This window comes from Chiloscyllium punctatum, chromosome 2 (assembly GCF_047496795.1).
Source record: "Chiloscyllium punctatum isolate Juve2018m chromosome 2, sChiPun1.3, whole genome shotgun sequence".
In the NCBI taxonomy this organism is placed as follows: domain Eukaryota; kingdom Metazoa; phylum Chordata; class Chondrichthyes; order Orectolobiformes; family Hemiscylliidae; genus Chiloscyllium; species Chiloscyllium punctatum.
The window spans coordinates 131,124,583-131,147,069 of record NC_092740.1 but is presented as its reverse complement, the minus strand read 5'-3'; the positions used below and the strand labels follow the sequence as shown (position 1 = coordinate 131,147,069).

General features: G+C 38.4%; 1 protein-coding gene across 9 annotated transcripts in view; it reads right to left on the bottom strand.

The window, feature by feature from the left end:
• The window catches only part of ccdc171 (coiled-coil domain containing 171), a 380,694-nt gene that overhangs the window by 289,523 nt on the left and 68,684 nt on the right, over positions 1–22,487 (bottom strand). For all 9 annotated transcript variants that reach the window (XM_072589026.1, XM_072589027.1, XM_072589024.1 and 6 more), the window contains 3 exons: positions 18,844–18,950; positions 3,062–3,151; positions 1,212–1,412 (listed from right to left, as the gene is read on the bottom strand). In XM_072589026.1, the coding sequence (XP_072445127.1) occupies positions 1,212–1,412; positions 3,062–3,151; positions 18,844–18,950 (398 nt within the window). The remainder of the gene's footprint in view (positions 1–1,211; positions 1,413–3,061; positions 3,152–18,843; positions 18,951–22,487) is intronic.

Here is a 22,487-nt window from a genome sequence, read left to right as displayed (position 1 = left end):
CAAATGATCCCACTACTGATTCATTTGTCCAAGTGTGTCTAATTCCATCAAAATCTTTAATTTTACTCAAAAGTTGGCAGTTGTGTGAGCCTACTTTCTGTTGGCGATCCCAAGATCTCACTGTCTGCATCAATCTGCTTTATCCTGAAGCAGGTATAGAAGTGATACCACTACCTAAAGAAAGACAAATTGCTTCCCACGGAATGATAGGGTCAGTCCTCCTTCCCTAGTCTCCCAGTCTCATCCTTGGGGTGTTCTTTTCCCTTCTTTTCAACTACTCAAATAATTCCTGAATCAGAATGCAACATAAGAGATGAATTGGGGATTTTTTTTTGTCTTCCCTTTCAAGGGATTGTGACCACTCATGTCCTGAAGAGTTTGCAGTAGAATCGACTTTTCCTTGATTGGTCTTCACTACTGTTATATACAGGTTATCATGTCACAGCCCAGAAGCCAACTATCATAAGAATTTGCGATCCCAATATGTATTTGCTTTTCAAGGAGATAAGGCAGCTCATGCATCCTATGTGCCCTCCAGTACAGCAAGGAATCTTGTTGGAGATTGACATCTTTGATTAAAACAACTTGGGAGTTGGTGGATAGGGGCAATAGAATTTGATGGAAATTGTAAATAATTCATGGGGCTCACAAGTGCATAAAGCTTCATAGAAAACTTGGTGCATGAGTAATTACAAATTAAAACTTTGCTTGAATGTTTAAGCCAAAATCATGATTTCTAAGAGTAAAACTTAAGGTGTTCAATCACGAGAACTCTCATTTGAGTGAAATTATTTCCTGTAACTAACAGTTAACTAAATGAAGGTAATAATTTTAGTTTTTGTTTATGACATTTATGGTGTATTCATAATAATATATTAATGAATATAATGTTATTACAAGTTTATCAAGAGATAATAAACAATACTTTCATAACAAATTATCAAAATGTTTGCATTCTCACTGCTAAATTCAGAGGCAGTTAACAGTTTTATTACAATAAAGTATTTGTATCAGTCTTGTTATCTATAACAAAAGCTAAACAGCAATAATTACATAAGTGAATGATGTAGTATTCTCATTACAAAACCTAAATCAAGTGCAAGAGCTGCCAAAGCAACAATAATCAGAAATAACATGGACAATGTGCAATGATGATTCATACATCCAACCATTAACAAATACTGAAAATATCTTGCAATTCATCACAATACCTCTGTATCCTTTTGATGAGCCCTTGCAAGTTTCTGAATTTCATTTTTAGCCTCAGCAACGGAATTTCTTTCTCTCTGAAAGCTATGTTTCAAATTTTGTAGCTCCACGCTCATAGCATCAATCAGTGCATCTTTCTCAGAACATTCACTACGCCAATGATTTAACTTTTTATTAGCAGATGTCAGGTCTTCATGAACTTTCTGAAGAACAAAGGTACATGTCAATTAAAATCAAAGATCTTCCAAGTGTCTTTATCACTTAGTAATAACAAGCGAAATTTTACTGTTCCAATTGCAACATTTCATCTTCATTGGAAAAGACAACACAAAATTAGTGTTCTAACTGAAAATCTACAGGAAGAGGACTGTGAGAATTTATTAATGTTAGTGAAATTCTAAAAAAACACCTCAAGAGAAACTTGGTACACAACTTAATCAAGGGCAATTTAATTACCAGTCCCTTCAGCTCACTAATTCTTCGAGAAGATACCAAAGCCATTTTACACGTTACTAACTTCAGTACTTTTACCTGAATGAGTAAACTCACTCAGAAAAGAACAAGCATACCTTGGTAAAGTTGGAGGCAGGTGTAAAAAATACTAGGATTTCCAAACACTTTTTAATGCTGCTTGGAAATGAGACATTTACAATGAAACAAGATATGTGAAGAACTATAATGGCCTCCAATATACTTTTTGACATAACTAAATCATTATTCTAATATGAAGGCTTTATAATAATCTACAGTATGACCCATACATAATGAAAAATTCAACATTCTGATTTGTATGTTGTCTAAAGTTTACATTTCAGAAATTGTGCATTACAGCAGTTTCCAAAAAAGAAGCTGATAACCCAATAGTTAAAAATTACTCTCTCTCAAATAATGAAATCATCAGAGAGAAACCTGTTGATTTAAGAGCATGGAAAGAAATCATGGGTACCGGCCCTGGCTCTGGACTGTTTACCCAAGCATCCCAAAGCCCCAGAGTCCTAGGTTTTGGGTCCTGATTGTATATGACTGAGGTACATGCTAGACATTTGCCTACCGAGCTAACAACATTTGTTTCTTTGCTACAGCCATTATCATTTACTTTATCTTTTGTTCCATGACACATTAGTCATTTAATCTTTCTACCTTGTACCCTATGACAGAACTCCCATTTGTTCTTTCTTCCTACATTCAATGGCATAAAACATCACTTATTCCACCTTCCTTTAGTTCTGAAAAGTCATATTTGAGTTGAAACCTTAATTTGGTTTCTCTCTCCATATATAGTGCCAAACCTGCTGAGTATTTCCAGCACTTGCTGATTTTAATAATAAATATTGGATTCAACTAAATTGCTAATGTAGCCTTTGGCATCATTTATCCAAAGACCGAAAATCATTTGTGGGTGTGAATCAAAACATTAAGGCTAATAAGTGTGATGTGCAGTATTTTTGGCTGAATCCTGTTTGTGTCCTAATGGATTCTGTGGGTGCACAGCACCTTAATTGTAAGCTATTGACAATATATCCATAGCTATCATCAGAGACTGAAGTGCTGGCTACAATTCAAAACACGTTTGACTTCCTACTTCTGCTAGTTCAAAATTGCTATTGCAACTCAAAATAAATATATTGCTGCAAATTTGTCATACATAAACCCATCTGCAAAATCACATGCTTTAAAAAAGTATAATTAATATGTAAATGTTTTCCAAAACAGAACTTGACTTTCTTTCATATCAAACTAATGACATTGAAATCATAATTTCTAAATTAAGCCAGACACAACAGCCAAGCAAATATATAATGGATTAAATACATGTATTTTTAAAAACTGAACAGATCAATGAAATTCCTACCTCACGATTTTCGTTTTGCGACCAGATTAATTCCTTGTAAGCTTCACATTGCTCATTTATCTTCTCATATAAATCTTTCATTTTATTCAGCTGAAATAAATACAAGCAAATAGTTTTGCAGATATGTTCACTATCATTCATTTTCAATTACTTTTGATTGTAAAGTGTGATGCAAATCCACATAGATGATCATCAGGTATGCTCACAAGCATACTTCCAAATCTAACAGAAAATTTACTAATTGTTTACAAAATACTGTTGAGATCAAAAAAGACAGCCTGGTCAAAACAAATAAATATTTTAGCTCAAACTTTTTATCTTTATTTTGATATGAGCTTAACAGATTTTTTTTAACATTTGTGTTGGCAACTGGATTGCAATGGTGTAGATCAGATTGGAGAGTATAAATCCATTATTGTATTGATACCTTGCTTTCAGCACATCCTTCTTTAACCATGCTCCATTGTTCAATTTACACTGTTGATTGAATTGCTCGGTTAACATTTCTGACTCAAAGTGGTGCCCATTTGAAGTAACCGTTAAGCAAATAAAACTCGACTTCTCCCATTTTCTTCCCTCATTTTGTGCAAACAGTATAAGAGCTTGTATGGCAAATGGAATCAAACTGATGTGGCAGCAAATCTGCTGTTTGCACTTTTGTGCCTTCAAATTAGTCCCAGTACAGACCCGGTCTCTGCAGTGGTTTACTTCAGCCCAAAACTGATTCAAATCTCATTTATAATACAAGGCCATACTCAAAACAAATCTGTATTTTTGCAGTTTTGCCTCCTCTTTGTAGAAATTCCCCCGATAGAACAGTTCAGTATTACAAGGAGGGGAAAAACTAACCAAAACATATGGCTCCCAGAAGCCCATATATTTCTTTCCAACTGTGTATGCAATTCAAAGTAGCTCTAGGAATTGTTTTCATAGTGCTCTGTAACTGATGGGTTACAACTAAACCAAAGACATTCATTTTAATAGCTTGCAATTACATCTGCACATGCACCCATTGTGCATGTGACATTATGCCATGTGCTCTTAAATGCCGTCAGCTTTTTGTTCACTTGCCACTATACTCACTTTTCTTACAAAGATAGGTGAACCAGATTTTACCTTTCACGACTGTCAATTCTGCTTTGCAAACCTGCCTCCATTACCAGTCTATGAGCAGTGTGATTTTCCTGGATTCACAGCTTTAATGATTCCAAAGATGGAGTCTGGTCTAATTACAGGCTGTTAGCAGAAATGGAGGGCATATCACCAGGAAAATGGACCATGGTCTGGCCCAAATCAATAAACATGGTTGCAGTTGTAATTTTTTTGGAGAAAATTTTCAAAAGTTCAAATTTTGTGCGATTCAGATGGCGTCGGTAGTCTGGAAGCTGTAAAAGCTGGTGATACATTTCTAAAATCAGTTAATTTTTATACAATTAGATAGGACCTCTTTGTTATGTTTAGCCTCATCAGTGTGACTTCACACTGCATTTTCTCAAAATACGCAGCCCAACCTTGTCCTTTCCAGTCGCATTCCAGTCAACTGTTGGGCTATAGCCACCTTACCAGAGATTGAGAAACTTGGACTGGATTGGACCTTAATAGGCCCACAATAATCTAAGTTGTCTCGATAACAGAAGTAGATTAATTCAGAAGTCCACTTTTATCTCTACTCTTGTGGAAACAGCAGAGGGTGGAAACGGAGGTGAGATTTCTGACCTAGCTGTAAGTTGGCTATTTTGTTTTGTTGTCCTGTTTCCATTCCATTCTAACATGGGAAAAGAAAAATTCAGGACAAAATGTACTGATAGTGGATAGTGTAAGCAGGGTATAATGTGTTTGCTTCAATTACTTTGAGTAGTTATGCTCAGGTTTACTTTATTTTCACCTCCTACCCTCAAGATGTTTTAAGTTGGTCTTATTTGGAAAATCAGTTTTTCTTTCCTCAATTGGTTTCCTTTTGAACAAAGCCATTTTCTTTTCCATACATACCGATTCCATTATGTGATGTTCTAACAATTTGAAATTAAGTATTTCAATTAAGTGGAGAACTCTCACTTTAAAAAAGAAAGACAATTCAATGAATACTACTTGGATGCAAGAAAGCAAGCAAGTGAATGGGAGAGAAGACTGAAAAGAAGTCACAATGGGGATTGAACAACATAAGACATAAAAATGCCAGGTAACAGCAGAAAAAGCATTCTGGGCAGCACTTACTGCAATAAGAAATTAAATAACTCCTCTTATTTTGAAGGAGGGTTGCGGTTGGAAGGGGGCAAAACAGCTTAGACTCTCAAAAGATAATCACCTACAATCTGGGCTTTCAACAATCTTCAAAACATATCTCTATTACATCAATGTGACTTGTGCATACTTGATATCATGCAATATACTACATTGTAGGGCTCTTTTGGCACAGTAGCAATGTCCCTACCTCTGAACCAGAAGACCTGGATTCAAGTCCCATCTGCTCTGCAGCTGTGTAATACAATTTCTGATCAGGTTAATTGGAAAATATTATTAAACTGCACTGTATTTATGAAAAGTGGCTTTTATGATTAGACTATCAGGTAGTCTTCCTATCACATTAGACTCTATAGATCCCCAAGATAGTTCATACAGCATGAGCAGTGTTGGTACAATACACACATTAAGTCCAATAAAGCTAACACAAAATTAATCTTGTAACTTTTTTGTGAAATTAAATGATATGTTTAAAATTACAATAGTTAAGAAACAAAAACATATGTTCACAGTAAACCAGTTTAGCAAAATATAACAGGCTGGTTTGAAAAGCATCATTCAGAGTGCCTTTAGTCTAATCGTGAGCAAGTTGTATTTTGGAAATTTTGTAAAGCATAAATTTCTGGCACATAACTTTTTCATTACCATAGAAAGCAATATTTCATGAATGCAAGACATACTCAGTTATGATGAAGATTCATTATATTATTTGAACCTATGTTTCCAAATAAAGTAGAGGAATGATGTCTAGCTTTAGGTTTGAATTATGTTTCTATACTGAGTGATACGAAAGGGAGGACAATCACAGTGAGTGGTGCTGGCATTCTATAGCTAGTCTGATTTCATGCAATTTACTAATGTGGTTGAACACTTGAGATAAACAGTTTGCGCATTAGAATAATGTTGTAAGAAAAACTGCTTGTCTAATAACAGGAATCATGTAACACAAAGTCAGAACCATCTGGAAGAAGAAGAGCAGTATGTGCAGGTTTCAGGAAGAGGGAAAGCCTGTAGCAACAGAGTGCTATTAGTTTAGCAGTCTCTAAAACTGTCTGTGTTGAAAAGAAGTGGTTTGAAAGTCAGCAATAGAAAATCTACATTAGCAGAAGGCAATGGAAGAGATGGTTTAAGGAGGTGTCAGCTTCATTAAGGGTCTCAGGAACAGATAGAAAATAGCAGAGCGATTGTAGAAATTTACCAAAACAATAGTTACCAAACAAACAAGGAGCTTTAAAGAGGAGACTCTTTACTGAGGTGCAAGCATCTGAAAGGTTGTTATTGGGGATAAACAGATTAAATTTTTCTTTGTGACATTTGTACTGAATTCATTTCAAATGCTTCTTCTGTACCGTAACATAGTTAATGTTTAGCATTTGTAAATTAACATTTCATGATCTTTTATTAAAAATACATTGACAATATCTTGTGAGCATGTTCAATGACCAGATACCATAGTTAACAAACAGCAAAAATAAAACTCATGGCTTATAGATTTCACTCAGATTTAATGACCAGCATTACTATCAGCTGGGATCATAACAGCCTGTATCCATTGTACTCAATAAAGCAAAGACAAAAAGAGTACTAGATAAATCAGATCATTCAACAATTGAAATATTAAAATAAATCAAGAGGTAAACATCCACCTTGCATCTAACTGCTTAATTCAAGTACATTTCACTCAGATTACACAGATGTGTCTGTTAAATGAGTTAAATTCCACATGGTCAGTTTCTGAATGTATCTTAAATAGTTGATGCACAGCTTCTTAAAGAAAACTTATCATGCAAAACACAACTGAGTCAAAAATAGAATTGCATCAGACTATTTGTTCTGGTGGCTTTAATTAACTGAGTTTGCTTTTAGAAAAAAAAACAGTTGGACAGTATACTGTTCACATTTCTCACTGCAGAATTCAGAGCCTGCAAGCTTGAGCCCTGAGGGCTGCTCTGTGCCCAAGGCTGCAGCTTAATCATACACCACAGTGATTTTTATTTCACTTGCCAAGCACCTATCACCCTGCTGTTTTCATTAGTTCAATAACCATTTAGTAGAAATGAATGATAAAGCTGCTGCGATAGTAACCAATAGAAATGAAGATCATGTTGAATTTCCAACATCTCAGAAATTAAGGCCACTTGTTAGATTGGTAAGGAGGAGTTAAGAATTGTATTGACAAAGTCACCATACTCAAAACATCAACTCTTACTTTCCACAGATGCTGTCAGGGCTGCAGATTTTCATCATTATTTCTGTTTTTATTCAAGAAGTATGTTATTTGTGCAAGTATGCCTAAGTATCCTAAATGCTGCACCACTTTCTATTGCACTACAGAGTGAATACATTGATCGACAATGTATTGCTCTGCAGCATATGGAAATCTGAAGAAAATGCAAAGTCAGCCCCTGTAATTGTGTCTAAAAACACAATTATTTTGAAATTCTGGAAACTATAATACAGTAGTGTTGCTTTAAGATGTGCTTGAACTATTATTTGACATCAAAAATTCTATTACTGAATGAACTAAACCATCAACAATAAGTTTCTTGCATTTGCCAAAATCAAAACTTACTTTGAAGTCAATTCTGATGAAACAATTTTAATAAATAATTTTAAAATAGTGATAAATGATGCACCCTAATAATCGAATATAAACATAATAAAAGAACAATTAGTAGACCATTTGACCCATCAAGCCTGCATTAATATTGAACAAGACAGCAGTTGAACCAGTCAGGGCCTTAACTCAATTGTTTTGGCCAGCAACTCATAACCCTCAACTCCCATGTCAAACCTGGCCTCTATTGTTCCATGGGGTAAAGACACCAAAGATGAATAGTCCTCTGAAAAATAAATTCCACCTCATCAGTACTGTACTTGTCAATGAATCCTTTGTGATATTGTATATCATGAGCAGACATCTAAGGAAGGACATGCTGGCACTAGAGGAATCCAGAGGACGTTAACCAGAATGATCCAGGGGACAAAGGGCTTGTTACATAGAAGCAGTTGAGGACTCAGGGTCTGTACTGGATGGAGCTTAGAAGGATGAGGAGAGATCTCATTGAAACTTACAGAATACTGAGAGACCTGGATAGATGTGGAGATGATGTTTCCACTAGTAGGAGTAACTAGGACCAAGGGCACAACCTCAGAATGAAGGGATGACCCTTCGGAACTGAGCTGACGAGGCATTCTTTTCAGCATGAGAGTGGTGAATCTGTGAAACTCAATATCTTGGCTTCTGTGGTAATAAGTGCATTTAAAACAGAAATAGATAGACTCTTGATTAATAAGGGGATCAGGACTTTGGGGAGAAGTCAAGAGAATGGTGTTGAGAAACATATTAACTAAAATCAAATGGCAGAGCTGACTTGATGGGCTAAATGGCCTATCTTATGATCATTTCTGGTAATTTGTTGGAAATTGGAGATACAGAATGAGAGAAAAGGCAGTTACAGACTTTGCATTGCATAGCAACGGTATCCCACCAAGTGGTGATTTGTACTGGAAAGTCAGTATTTCTCTGCACACAGCAATAAACTGCATGAAGGACAGAAAACTGAATAGGGGGATGGGTTTTATGACCTAAATATAACAAAGTAGCTTCCAATTCTTTCCTCTCTCTCCAATGTTTACATTTCACATTACTTCAAACATACCCGTTGGTCACAAATTGCACATTGTCGCAAATCGCTGATTTGAAAATTTATGAATTCCTCCATTGGATTTCTTGATGACTGTCTTTTCTTGATGGCCCTGCATTTTGCTCTTCCCCATAACAGAAAAAAAAAGACCCAGCCTATTCATTCTTTCCTGTGGTGTATTAACCTTGGAAATAGCTTCCGTATCATCTCCAATTCCATTATCCTTTTTATAATTTGGAAACTAGAATTGTACAGACTACTCCAAATGTGATTTTATCAACGCTGCATATAGGTTTGGCATAACTGTAACTTTTTGAAATCTCTGAAAAATGTTAATGCTCACTTCATTGTTACTACCTTTACCAAATATATGTTTTACTACCAGATACTTTTGCTTCTGGGCAAGTTCACAATAGGGTAGGGGTGGCAGTAAAATTATAGGGAGCTGGGTCAGATTGCCCCCTGCCAGGTGGGGGGATTTAACTGAATACACATGGCCTCCCAATAGCAGTCAAAATGGGAATGAGGGTAATTGTTTCATTCAAAGAGAGGCACTGGACAAGGAAAAGAGCCACTTGATTAAGCCAGAGGATTTTCCATAGACACAGTGTTAAAGTTTTTTAGCTTCGCTCATGTAGGCTTCTACGTTTCTGCATGCTTCAGAATTAACAAGTGCTTTTAATAATAACGCAGAGGCATTACCAATAATGCCCTCTGAAGAGGGCAGTTGGTTGTCCTGAACAGGGCAACAAACACAGCCACATCTTATTCATTAGCTGCCAACTGTAAAATTGATAGTGGAAATCCCAACAGTAATTTTAAGATTGAAATCCCATCACCCTCCTAAGTGCATCTGAGACCTAGACTCTCACCTGACACTGGATCACCATCTTGAAAGGCAAATTCTGTCCCCAAGCAATTTGTGACCTCCTTATTTTTCTTAGCAAAATGTAATACCTTAAGCCTCGTGCTGCTGAAATTCATGAGCCAATTATCTGCCTCGTCTGCAGATTAATTAATGTCTCCGTGTAATTAGTTATAGTCCTTTTTACTTTTCGATGTATTCTCCTTTGGAAATGGACAGCAGAAGAAAGCAGGACATAGCATATGCCTCTGGTTTCACTCAATTTCTTCACACCCTTTGTTGCATTAACTAGGAAAGTATATCACTTATGGTGTGAAAACATACATCCAAGTCCAGTAATTAAACAGAAAACCTGAGTGCAGCTTTGTAACATGGCAGATATGCTTCCATCCAAATCTTCATTGTGTTTCCAGTTTTGAATGGCGGATGTTCTCCCAACCCAGTTTTACACCATGAAACAGTTCAATCCTCTAGTAACTTCAAGTTACTCCAATTACTGCTTTTCCAAAAAAAGCTATTTCCCTATCTACAGCCTGCCCTAAGGTTTAGGTTTTGGATTTGCAAACTCAGATCTAGGACACATTTACTAAAACATCAATGCCATCAATCAAATTGTGGTATTAATTAAACATTCCAGGGTCAATAGTAGAAACATAGTTCATTAATCAAATGCAGCTATTTAGTCACAGTAATTAAAGTATACATAGATAGCCATACAATTAAGACTAATACGCCAAGATAAAATGGTGTTGTTTCCCAAGACAGTAGCCCCAAAGCTTATTTCAACAGATTTACTTTGAACAACGACACTAGGCTAATTTAAAGTGGGCAGCCAGCTAACTGCCTCATTAATTCCAAATTTCACCCACTCCTCGCATCTACTTATTAGTGCCCACCCCCAGAACTTAATGATTAAATGAACATTCGTCAATGAAGGTCAGGCTAACAATATTTGTCATTCACTCACAAATTCTCACTTTTACGAAAGCAAAAATTGCTAAAGGCATTTATTGCTCTGTAGTCTCAGATATTCTTAAAAATGTCATGCAAAAACTCTTTTCCTTGGTCAGTTGCATACATATATTTATTTTAATCACTGGCAAAACTTCAAGCCTTTAGAAAATGGCTGCTTCCTCCTGGGGTCAAAAATAGTAGAGTAATTGTACATTAGCCACTCAAAGAGATGAAAACTAATTATTTTGCCCTACATAAAGCTTCAAGTCTTGTAAAGGAAATATAAATCTCCACCAATGGCTCTAGAGGTAAATGTAATATATTCTGTTGTCCTATGCCTTACAGATTAGTCAGCCTTGGATTCAATTTCTAGTCAAATGCATGTTAGACAATCTTATTTATACAACCTTTGGGGAATTCATCACTGATCCAGGTGTATCTAGAGAAAGCCAGATAAAAGTCCCCCAGGATTTCAACTACTGATTGCTGTCTTGAAAACTTCTCTGGAGGTCTGAGTGCATGAGAGAAGATATTGGAAAATATAGGACAAGTGCAAGAATACATCACCACAAGAAGAGTCAGATTACAAGAGTCACAATCCATACAGCGTTACATAGACAAGGAAAGTTATGGCAATGGCATTGGAAACATTATGATGTAAAATTTTTTAGTTACATTTATACTAAGATAAAAATCAGACATTTCCTTAGACAGCTACATCAAAAGAAATGGAATGATTTGCTATTTTATGACAAGATTAGAAGTGTGAATGAGAATATGCTGATGATACTGATTGGTCAATTCAACAAGCCCAAAATCAGAAATAGTCTAGCAGAAAACAGCACTCGAAATACACAGAGGCAGCAGATAATTTGCCCCTGGAGTTCCCAAAACACTTCGGAAAATGTCACAGCTGCCCAATCAGAGAAAACCCACCGACATATGTAGAATGGATAGAATAGATGAGAGCTGTTCCTTTGGAGTGCTTGTTCTTAATAAGCAGTAAATATGTGCAAGAAATAGCCTATAACTAGAGAAGCAGTGTGGAGGGCAAATAAGCAAGTGTGTTTTGGGGGTATTTTGTTGGTTCATGATCATAGATACCAAATATAGGATTTCTGACAATTGAGAGCAATTTTCTGGTCATTCTTTTTTGAGTTTATTAAGCAGCAGTTTGGATACAATACATTGGTTAATTAGATAAATATACAGTTGTGATATTTGGAAATGGTTCACAAATACCAGAGGACACAAAGGCTGTTGAGACAGTGTGTGTTATCTCGTTAAAGTTATGCACCCTGTTTTTAAACCAAAGTATAAAGGAGCTCTTGCCAAAGTCTTAATCCTCTTCTTCTGGTCCATCTTCCATCTGGGGAAGACAGCTCCCTTAAGACCGCCTGATGAGGACTACTGCCTACCGCTGAGGAATTGTTGATGTACCCAATTTCTAGGGACAAGTAACTTATGCTGTGTCAATCAATTGTCTGACTATTTCTGGTCAATGAACAATGTGACAGCTATTCATGAAGTCAGATGACCATTGTAACCTGACCCACCTCCAGTTCAAGGTTACTTTTCACTCCTTCTAAGAACAAAACTTTCTTATTTTGGAAAACATCACACTCATAACTGGGTAGTGTGACACCTGACAAATCTTAGAAGGCTAAATAAAGGTAAAAGGCCAGTAACACAGTTAAATAAGGTCTCATGTTTTACTTGGGAAATACTAAATATGGAAGAGTAAAAGTACAGTTTTGAAGGGTTTTAACAATTTGTAGTGAGGATAAAAGGCAGGAAGAAGGAAGCTGCTGAGGCCAGTATCCTGTTACCAAGTTAGCCTTCATTTATACGTGGACACTCTTAAATATTGATCCAGCTTCCTCACAGTGAACAGAACCTCTGACACACCTGTTCATATCTACCAGCCAAGGCTCCCTGCCTGGACCAGATTAACAGCCCAAATCAGGGAACTCATCTGGCTTCTCTCGTTAAAATCGCTAACCAGCCCCCTTTAAGACAAAGGAATTAGCCCAGTTTGTTTTTGCAAATCCTCTTGATGTTAGCATCAGGTGAGGTTCCTCCAGGTCTGCCTCCGATACGGGTGGTGTATAATACACAGTAACTCGCCTCTTGTGACTGCAGCACTGTTTGATGGTTTGCAGTTTTCATATGGTACACGTACATGTTCAGGAACCTTGTACCTACAGGAACTGTATACATCACTGGATCTGACCTCACATCAACCATGCCTCTTACCCTTCCAGGGCCATTCCTGTAGTTCCTACACCAAACTTTATCCCCTGATGTAAACAGTCTGTCTTGATTATAGAAGTCTTGATGTTTCTGTTATCACTTTAACCTTACCCAAACCCAGGCCCCGGTGGGATGGGGGGGTTGGGGAGGAGGTGATCCTACAATCAAATAGGAGCCAGGACAGTTTGGTATCTAGTAAAGGTGTAGGCTATTTCTTTAAGTCTGCCTTCAAAGATTGGACCGCTCTTTCTGTCACATCACTGGATAATGGATGGTATCGATTTGTCCTTATATGACGAATATCATTCAACTTTAGGAGTTACTTACATTCCTCACTGGGAAATGATGGCCCGTTATCTATGGCCATCACTTCCATGAGTCAGTGTATTGCAAAAGACGTGCGTTGTTTTTCTATCCTTATCGCAGTGTTTGAAGATTGAACTCTGTGCATGTCCAGCTACTTTGAGTGGACATCCACAATGACTAAAAACATTGAGCACATGAAAGGACTTGCATAGTCGACGTGTAACCTGGCCATTGCCATGAATGTGGGGGAGCTGCTGGCAGTAATATTTATCTTTGTTAGCACTCTGGGCACTATTCCATTAACATGGCTATGTCTGCATCGAATCCTGGCCATCAGATGTAACATCTTACCAACATCTTCATTCTGGACACCTCTGCATCACCCTGGTGGAGGTCAGCCAGTATTTGGTGGTGACCTTTGCTTGGGACAATCACTATTGCTCCCCATAGTATCATGCCATCCTCTACTGTGATCTGGTCTCTCCGGGTCCAAAAAGATTTCAGTTCTGGTTGTGGTGGCTCTTTGGCTTCCCCCATCACCACCAGCTGTTTCAACTTCATCAGGACCAGATCTTTCTGTGTCCAAAGTCTGATATCGTCAGCTTTGGCTGGAAGTGTGTCCAGAAAATTCAAAACCACAAGGACTCTTCCACAATGGAGTATCTGCCAGCAGGAGGAGGCTATGAGCTACTTGGATTCTCGAACAATGCAATTATACACAGATAGTATTAGAGTCCAATGCTCAATTTGGCCAGTAGCTATGAGCGGCACTGCCTTGTCCTTTTTAAGTAGAGGGTCTGTGGTCTGTTATTATTACAAATTTACATCCATAAAGGTATTGATTGAACTTCCTGACTCCAAACATGATTGCCAAACCTTCCTTCTCTAACTGGGTGTATTTACACTCTGCATTAACTAAGGTCTAGTATGTCATTGAGCTGTTGTATTCATTGGGCCACCTAGGTGGTGATACTACCATAATGCCACACAGGGAGGCATTGCATGTCATTACCAGATCTCGTTTGGGATCATAGAGTGCCAACACCTGAGGGGATGAGAGCTGTTTCTTCACTTCACTGAAAGCTACGGCTTGGGTATGTAACCATTTACAAAGCTGACCCTTTTTTTTGAAAGAGTTGATGCAATGTGCTGGAATGGAAGCCAGATAATGTATGAGCTTTCCATAATAATTCATAAGCCCAAGCAACACCTAAGCTCGGATACAGAAGTGGAACAGGGCACTCTTGTTCACCCTCACTCTATCTTCCAATGGTTGGAACTCGGTCCTGCCAACTTTGTAGCCCAAGTCGGTCATTTGAGGGGTCTAGAACACATTTTATTTCCTGCTAAGACATACGCCCACCTGGGAGAAACATCTAAGGACTATGCCTAAGTTATCTACATGCTCTTTATTGGTTATCCCTATTAGTAGCACATCACCTAGATAAATGACAACCTGGGATAGATCTTGTAAAATGTTTTCCATGGACTGCTGAAAAACTGCACAGGCTCACAATACCCCAGATGGCAATCTCATATATTGGTAAAAACCCTTATGGATATTAATTGTAGTATACTTCTGGGAATCATCATCGAACCACAAGTACACGTGACTCATGTCCAATTTCATGAAGGACAGCATTCCTGCCAGCTTTGCACATAAATCCTCTATGCAAGTGATTGCATATTTATCCAGCTGTGAAAAGCGATTTACCATTTGCTTAAAATCCCCACCAAGGCAAATCAACCTGTCCAGCTTCACAATCAGTATGACCAGTGCTGCCCATTCTGCAAACTGGACTAATTTGATGATTCCTTTGCTTTCCAACTTTCTGATTTCTGCCTCTACTTTGGCCCGTCAGACAAATGGCACTGGGTGGACCTTGCAGAATCATGGAATTGCTTCCTGGTCAACTTGCAAGGTGACCTTGGCTCCTTTGATAGTCCCTATACCTACCTGAAAAACATCCAGTTATTTAATTAGGACTTTGTTCAGGCAGCCATTTTCTAATTGAAAAATGTTGAACCAATCAAGGAGAATCTTTCTCAACCAATTTTGCCCCATCGAGTTTGGACTTGAGCCTCTTACTATAATCACTGACAACTGAACCAGCTGCTTAGCATAAGAAACCAGAACTGAAGTTGTATACTTAATCTCTAAAGGTTCCCCAGTAAAGATTCTCAGTCTAGCTGAGGTCTTGTGCAAACTTAAGGGTTGGAGTCAAGAGCAAATTTTCTTAAAGACTGGTTTTGTAATCACTTAAACTGGAATCAATTGGTATCAGGGGGCAAACTCTCCACTATTTGGAGTCATACCTGGCACATAAGAAAATGGTTGTGGTTGTTGGAGGTCAGTCATCCCAACTCCAGCATATCTCTTCCAGGAGTTCCTCAGGGTAGGCCCAACCATCTTCAGCTGCATCACTGATGACCATCCCTGCATCATAAGGTCGGAAGTGGGGATGTTCACCGATGAATGCACAACGTTCAGCACCATTTGTCACTCCTCAGATGGTGAAACAGTCAATGTCCAAATGCATAAATGTCTGGATAGTGTCCAGGCTTGGGCTGACAAGTAGCAAGTCACATTTGTGTCACACAAAGGCCAGGCTATGACCTTTACCAATAAGAGATAATCTAACCACTGCCCCTTGACATTCAATGGTATTACCATCATTGAATCCCACACTATCAACATCCTGGGGGTTATCATTGATCAAAAACCATACTCATCGCATGAACACAGTGACTATAAGAGCAAGTGAGAGGCTAAGAATATTGTGGCAAATAACTCATCTCCTGACTCCCTAAAGCCCGTCCACCATTTACAAACAAGTCAGGATTGTGGTGGAATACTCCCTACTTGCCTGGATGAGTGCAGCTCCAACAACACTAAAGAGGCTTGACACCTTCCAGGACAAAGCGGCCTGTTTGATTGACACTACATCCACAAGCATCCACTCCCTCCACTATCTACAAGATGCACAGCAGAAATTGACCAAAGATGCTTAGCCAGCACCTTCCAAACCTCACGACCACTTCCATCTAGAATGACAAGGGCAGCAGATGCATGGGAACATCGCCACCATCAAATTCCCCTCCAAGCCATTCACCATTTTGATTTGGGGAAAAAACAAATCACTGTTTGTTCACTGTTGCTGGGTCAAAATCCTGGAATTCCCTCCCTAATAGCATTGTGGGTCAACCCACAGAAGGTGGGCTACAGCGGCTCTAGAAGGCAGCTCATCACCCCTTTCTCAAGGGCAACTAGGGATGGGTAATAAATGTTGGCCAGCCAGCAACGCCCATATCTCACAGATATATAAATAATTAAAAAAAAGGATGGATTGTCTTGAATAAACTTGTTCAAGATAGGCTTGTATCTGGTGGAGTTTACAGAGCAAGCAATGACTTGATTGAAACATTTATGATCATGAGGGGTTTTGACAGAGTTGACAGAAGAAGAATGCTCCCTATTTTGGAAAGATCTAGAACTAGGGGTGTACTGTATAACAATAACTTCTCACTTATGTATTACAGAGATGATGCAAAATCTATTCTGGGCATTGAGAGTCTTTGAATTATTTTCCTGAAAAGATGATGGAAGCAGCTTTTTTGAATATTTTTAAGGCACAAGTGGACAAAAGGATAATAGAGGGGAGTAAACAGAAATGGATGCATTAGGGACAGGGCCCGGAAGAGGATGCATTTGAAATGCAAGGTAAAAGGATGCCACGGGAGAGAGGGGTGTGAAGATCCAATCGGGTGGAGGAAAAGGGGGAGCAAAGAGGGTGAGGATCCAGTGATTTGAGGCAAGAACACAATGGGGAGAAAGGGGAAGGTCTGTTTTTAAAGCTTCACTTATCTCATTGCTAATAGTTTTGATATCTTGCAAATCATGTTGCGATTATATCAGCTTGTAAGGGCAAGAATGGCCACAAACGCTGTTTACCTCTTGAATTACAGCATATTAGCAGCATCTTTTCCATATGCTGATGATTGCACATATGCAAGAAATCAAACCCTTAGTTGTCAAACTGGCAGTTAGGAAATGCAATATGTTAAAGAGAAGAACTGAGATAGTACACAATAACCGATTAACAGATCACAAGGTTTGGCTAGACCACCTGTGTGTTGGGTCCAGTCAGTGCCCTTAGAAGGTTATTGATTACTATATCATTAGCTGCCAGAGGCTAAGCTTGGTAATGCGACAGGAGATGGAAGTTGCCACTGAAGCTAAAACAAAACCCAATTGGTACAATTCACTAAATGGAGCAGGTGCATTTGAGGCATTGAATTTAATGGAAAAGCAATGGAAAGTGGAGAGAGAATATGCAGATGGCCCATCCAACACTCATATTTCACACTACCCTCGAAAGTTCAAATTACCCCCAGTGGATAATGTACAGTCTGGAATCAAGAATATTTTTAAAGCTTGTTACTTGGTTGGAAAAAAAAGCATCTTTTGCATAAGCAGCTGACACTAGTGTCTTTTTTAATCCAACTGCAATATTTGTCAGTTCCTGTTTCACTGCGACACATCTATGGGGTCAGTCACATGTCACTGTACATGGATATCGAGTGGCAGATCATCAGTTAGATGCCACAGCTTGCGATTTATTTTCTCTGACAGTTCATTCTTCTTTCTGTCAAACTATTCCCTTTTGCTTTCACTAGAGCCACCCTCCTAGTCTCCTCTCTGCTAACTCTGGCACTGCTTCACAACTAAGAACATTTTTGAGCCAAATATTGCTGTGTCAATCCCTCCACACTGCTGGGGATCATGTGACATTTATCTTCATTGGTAACAATTCACCCCAGGTAACATGTTCCAAGTTACTTTGAAGTTTCTTATTTCAGCCTCGGCAAAATTTTCAAAAATATATTCACGATACCATTTCACAGGGCTGATTCAGGAGGGATCAAAAGATTTCTGGTGCAGTTAGAAATGTAACTATTTTCTTAGTTTTCTAACAGTTTACAATCCCTCTTGAAATTCCCAAAGCCACCGTAATTGTATTTTTTGAAACAAAGACACAGACACAATGAACATAACAATGTGAGCTGTTTGATTAACAACCTTCAAACATTCAGTGGGTCACTTCATATACTAACATGGTAATACGATTTTGCAACAAACGTTTCAAGAAAAAGTGTTTTGTTAAATCTGCTGCTCATAAACATGCAGTTACATGTCCAGCCTGTTGAGCAAATGGAAATGAGACACTAAAATTTTTATTTTTACCCCATTTCAAAAAATAAACGTTGGAATTCAGTGAAGTGTTCTTAAAAGGTTTCCTAAAATAACAGTCCTGTAAAACTGTTTGATTTTCTTGGACTAAACACTATGACCACATTTTATGTTGTTTTCTCAGACACCATAGGTAACTGCAAAGCTGTCAATCCTGGACTCCCTGTGGTCACTGCAATCTCCCATGACCTTTGTAATGAGTGGGTAACACATACTGCTGCAGGCCAAGGGCTGCATCTTAGGCACCAAACAGTGCAAGTGTTACCTCATTAGATGTGTCTTCTAGCCTGCTCTGGTAATCTGTCAAGGTTTGTCTCAAATTCTCAAGGACGACAGAGGGGCTTAAGGGTTTTTCTTTGTCCTTGCGACTGCCTAAAGGAGGAAAAAGGGAAGACATGTAAAGCTTTTAAACATTGCCTTATAATACTGCAGTTAGAAAATAGATATTGTGCCTAAAAACCACTAAATTTCACAAGTTATTCAATATCAATCTTTATCGTGTATCGATATATGTATTGAAAGGGTAAATATGGAATAATTAATTATCTCAGAAGTTATGAAGAGTATACAGTAAAAGCAGAATCACACAGCAAATATTACCTTTATTTCTAGGTTTAAATTATCATGTTTTCAATAAAGCAATCTGCTGTCAGGCACTATTCTGAATTCCTCCTTCCAGCCATTCATAAAAATATAACATCGTCACCCTGAAACTGCAACCAATGTTGCAATTATGACAGAAAATTATAATGAAATAATTAGAATTAGAATCAGGTATGCATTGTCACACTGTATCTCTGATGTGCAATGTTGAAAACTTTGAAATCTATTTGATCACCCTAATCTAATAGCACAGATGTTTTTAGTGAATGAGGGAAGCAAGGCAAAGACATTTTTTTCCCAACAATTTATATTTATAGAGTTTTTAAACATAGCTAAACACATGCTTTTAACATATTGAAACATCATAAGCATGAGGTGGTAAACCTATATCAGAGCAGATAGCTAAAAGCATGGTCAAAAGAATAAGCTGTAAAAAAGAACCTGAAAAGAGGAAAGAGAGGTAAGGAGGCAGAAACATTCACGGAAGAAATACTAGAGATTGGATGCATAGCAGCATAGAAGAATTTATAAGTGTCAGAGATGGAACAATTAATTTCAAAAAGGGATACACAAGAACAGAATTGGAGGGATGCAGATATCTCACGTGATTATAGAATCGGCGACGACTATAAAAGTAGGAAGGGTTGAAGACTTTAAAACGAGTCAAAGAATTTTAAAAATTAATCAGGAGATATTGCAGATCAGTGAGCACAAGGTGATGGGTGTTAAGATACAAGCAGTAGAGCTTTAGATAACCTCAAGTCTATGGAGAGCAAATGATGGAGGCACAGCCAGGAATGTGTTGAAGTTAGAAATAACAAAGAAATGGATGAGGGCTTCAACAGATGATATGCTGAGAAATGGCATTTGGGGAATGTTACAGTTTCTGAAATGGACTGTTTAAGTGATGCCATGAATACATGTGGTTAGAAGCCCTCATCTCAATCAAATTTAACAGTCAGATTCAGCCACTATTCCATGGATTTTTTTATTCATTCACAGGATTTGGGCATCACAGATGGACCATCATTAGGGGTGCAGCAGAAGTTGGGGGGAGGAGGGGGTAGAAGAGACAGAGAAAGAGAGAGATCCACAACGCTATCAAGAAACAAGTCCCAGGATATTGATCTACCAACACAACCTACACATCCCTGAACACTATGGGCAATTTAGCATGACCAATTCACCTAAACAGCACATCTTTGGATTGTGGGAGGCAACCGCAGCACCCGGAGGAAACCCACGCAGACACGGGGAAAATATGCAAACTCCAAACAGAAAGTCACCCGAGGCTGGAATCGAACCCAAGTCCCTGATAGTTCCAAATCAAAATGGTATGTCGCTTGGAGGGGAACCAACAGGTGATAATGTACCCACATACCTATTATCTATATCCTTCAAAGCGCTACAGCTCCTGGTTGGAATTGGAGGTAGGGACTGGAATCAATTTTAATCTTCCCAATATTTAGATGAAATTTTAATTCCATAGTATGAAGTATGCATGGGTAGAGTATGATTTCAAAAAGCAGTAAATTTGTCTCTGCAGTACAGTATTCTGTGTGTGAGTTAAGATTACAAATAAAAATATTTCAACCATTATATTTTCTTCGAGTTATATGCATGGTACTGGAGGGAAGAAATAATTTGAATTCAACAGGAATAGATGCTAATGACCTTTCAGTATTCAAAAATGTTCATGCATTTATTGGGAAAATAAAATGTAACTAAAGTGTTAAATTGCCGACTTCAAGAATCACCCTCGCTCTGAACGCAATATAACCTCCCCATAAATTGGATTACTTTTACATCATTTCCAAGATGGAGGACGGGAAAAATATCTGGCTGTAACAGCTGCTCCTTTTTTTTAGGTATTTTAGGTGTTGGAGGTGATTTCCTTGAATTCCAGGAGCAGCAATTACTGTTTTATATGCTGTTGCATTGTTTTGGAATTTTGGGCGAAAAAAAGTCAAAACAACAGCACTTTAAAAGGGAGAAGAGCAGACAAAGGAAGCACATGGTGAGGTCAGAGCAGGAGAGAGAGAGAGAAAGAAACTGACACAGTGAACCTGCACAGTTACTGCCTTTGCTGTTTGAATTTATGTATTGTTGGACATCGGAGTGTGTCTGGGAAAATTAACAAACACTGAAGGCCTTTAGTAGTGATACGCGCTTCTTGTCATATGTGGGAGTTTAAAGAGAGTTGAAGGGTTACTGCGGATTATATTTGCAATAAATGCTGTTGGTTGAGAATCCTATCAGATTGAATGGATCGGTTGGAGAGACAGTTAGAGGCAGTGAGGAATTTGCAAAAGCAACAGTATGTGATGGTTGGTAGTTATAGGAAGCGGGGAAAGTCACAAGTAATGTCAGGTAGAGGAGTTAACTCCAGGAAAGGTAAGAGGTAGACAGCTAGTGCAGGTGTCTTCTGTGGCTATCCCCATTTCAAACAAGTATGCTGTTTTGGAAAATATAGGGGGTGATGGATTCTCAGGGGAATGTAGCATGAACAGCCAAGTGTCTGGTATTGACACTGGTTCTAATGTAATGAGGAGTTCGTCAGGTTCCAAGAGATCAATTGTGTTAGGGGACTCTCTAGTCCGAGGTACAGATAGACGTTTCTGTGGCCAGCAGCAAAAAAGCAGAATGGTGTGTTGCTTCCCTGGTGCCAGGATCAAGGATGTCTCAGAGAGGGTGCAAAATGTTCTCAAGGGGGAGAGGGGCCAACAAGAGGTCATTGTCCACATTGGAACCAATGACATAGGAAAGGAAAAGGTTGAGATTCTGAAGGGAGATTACAGAGAGTTAGGCAGGAGTTTAAAAGGGAGGTCCTTGAGATTAGTAATATCTGGATTACTCCCGGTGCTACGAGTTAATGAGGGCAGAAATAGGAGGATAGAGCAGATGAATGCATGGCTGAGGAGCTGATGTATGGGAGAAGGATTCACATTTTTGGATCATTGGAATCTCTTTTGGGGTAAAAGTGACCTATACAAGAAGGACGGATTGCACCTAAATTGGAAGGGGATTAATATACTAGAAGGGAGATTTGCTAGAGCTGCTCGGGAGGATTTAAACTAATAAGGGGGGACCCAGGCAGACAGTGAGGAAAGAGATCAATCTAAGACTGGTACAGTTGAGAACAGAAGAGAGTCAAACAGTCAGGGCAGGAAGGGACAAGGTAGGACTAATAAATTTAACTGCATTTATTTCATTCAAGAGGCCTAACAGGGAAAGCAGATGAACTCAGGGCATGGTTAGGAACACAGTACTGGGGTATCATAGCAATTACAGAAATATGGCTCAGGG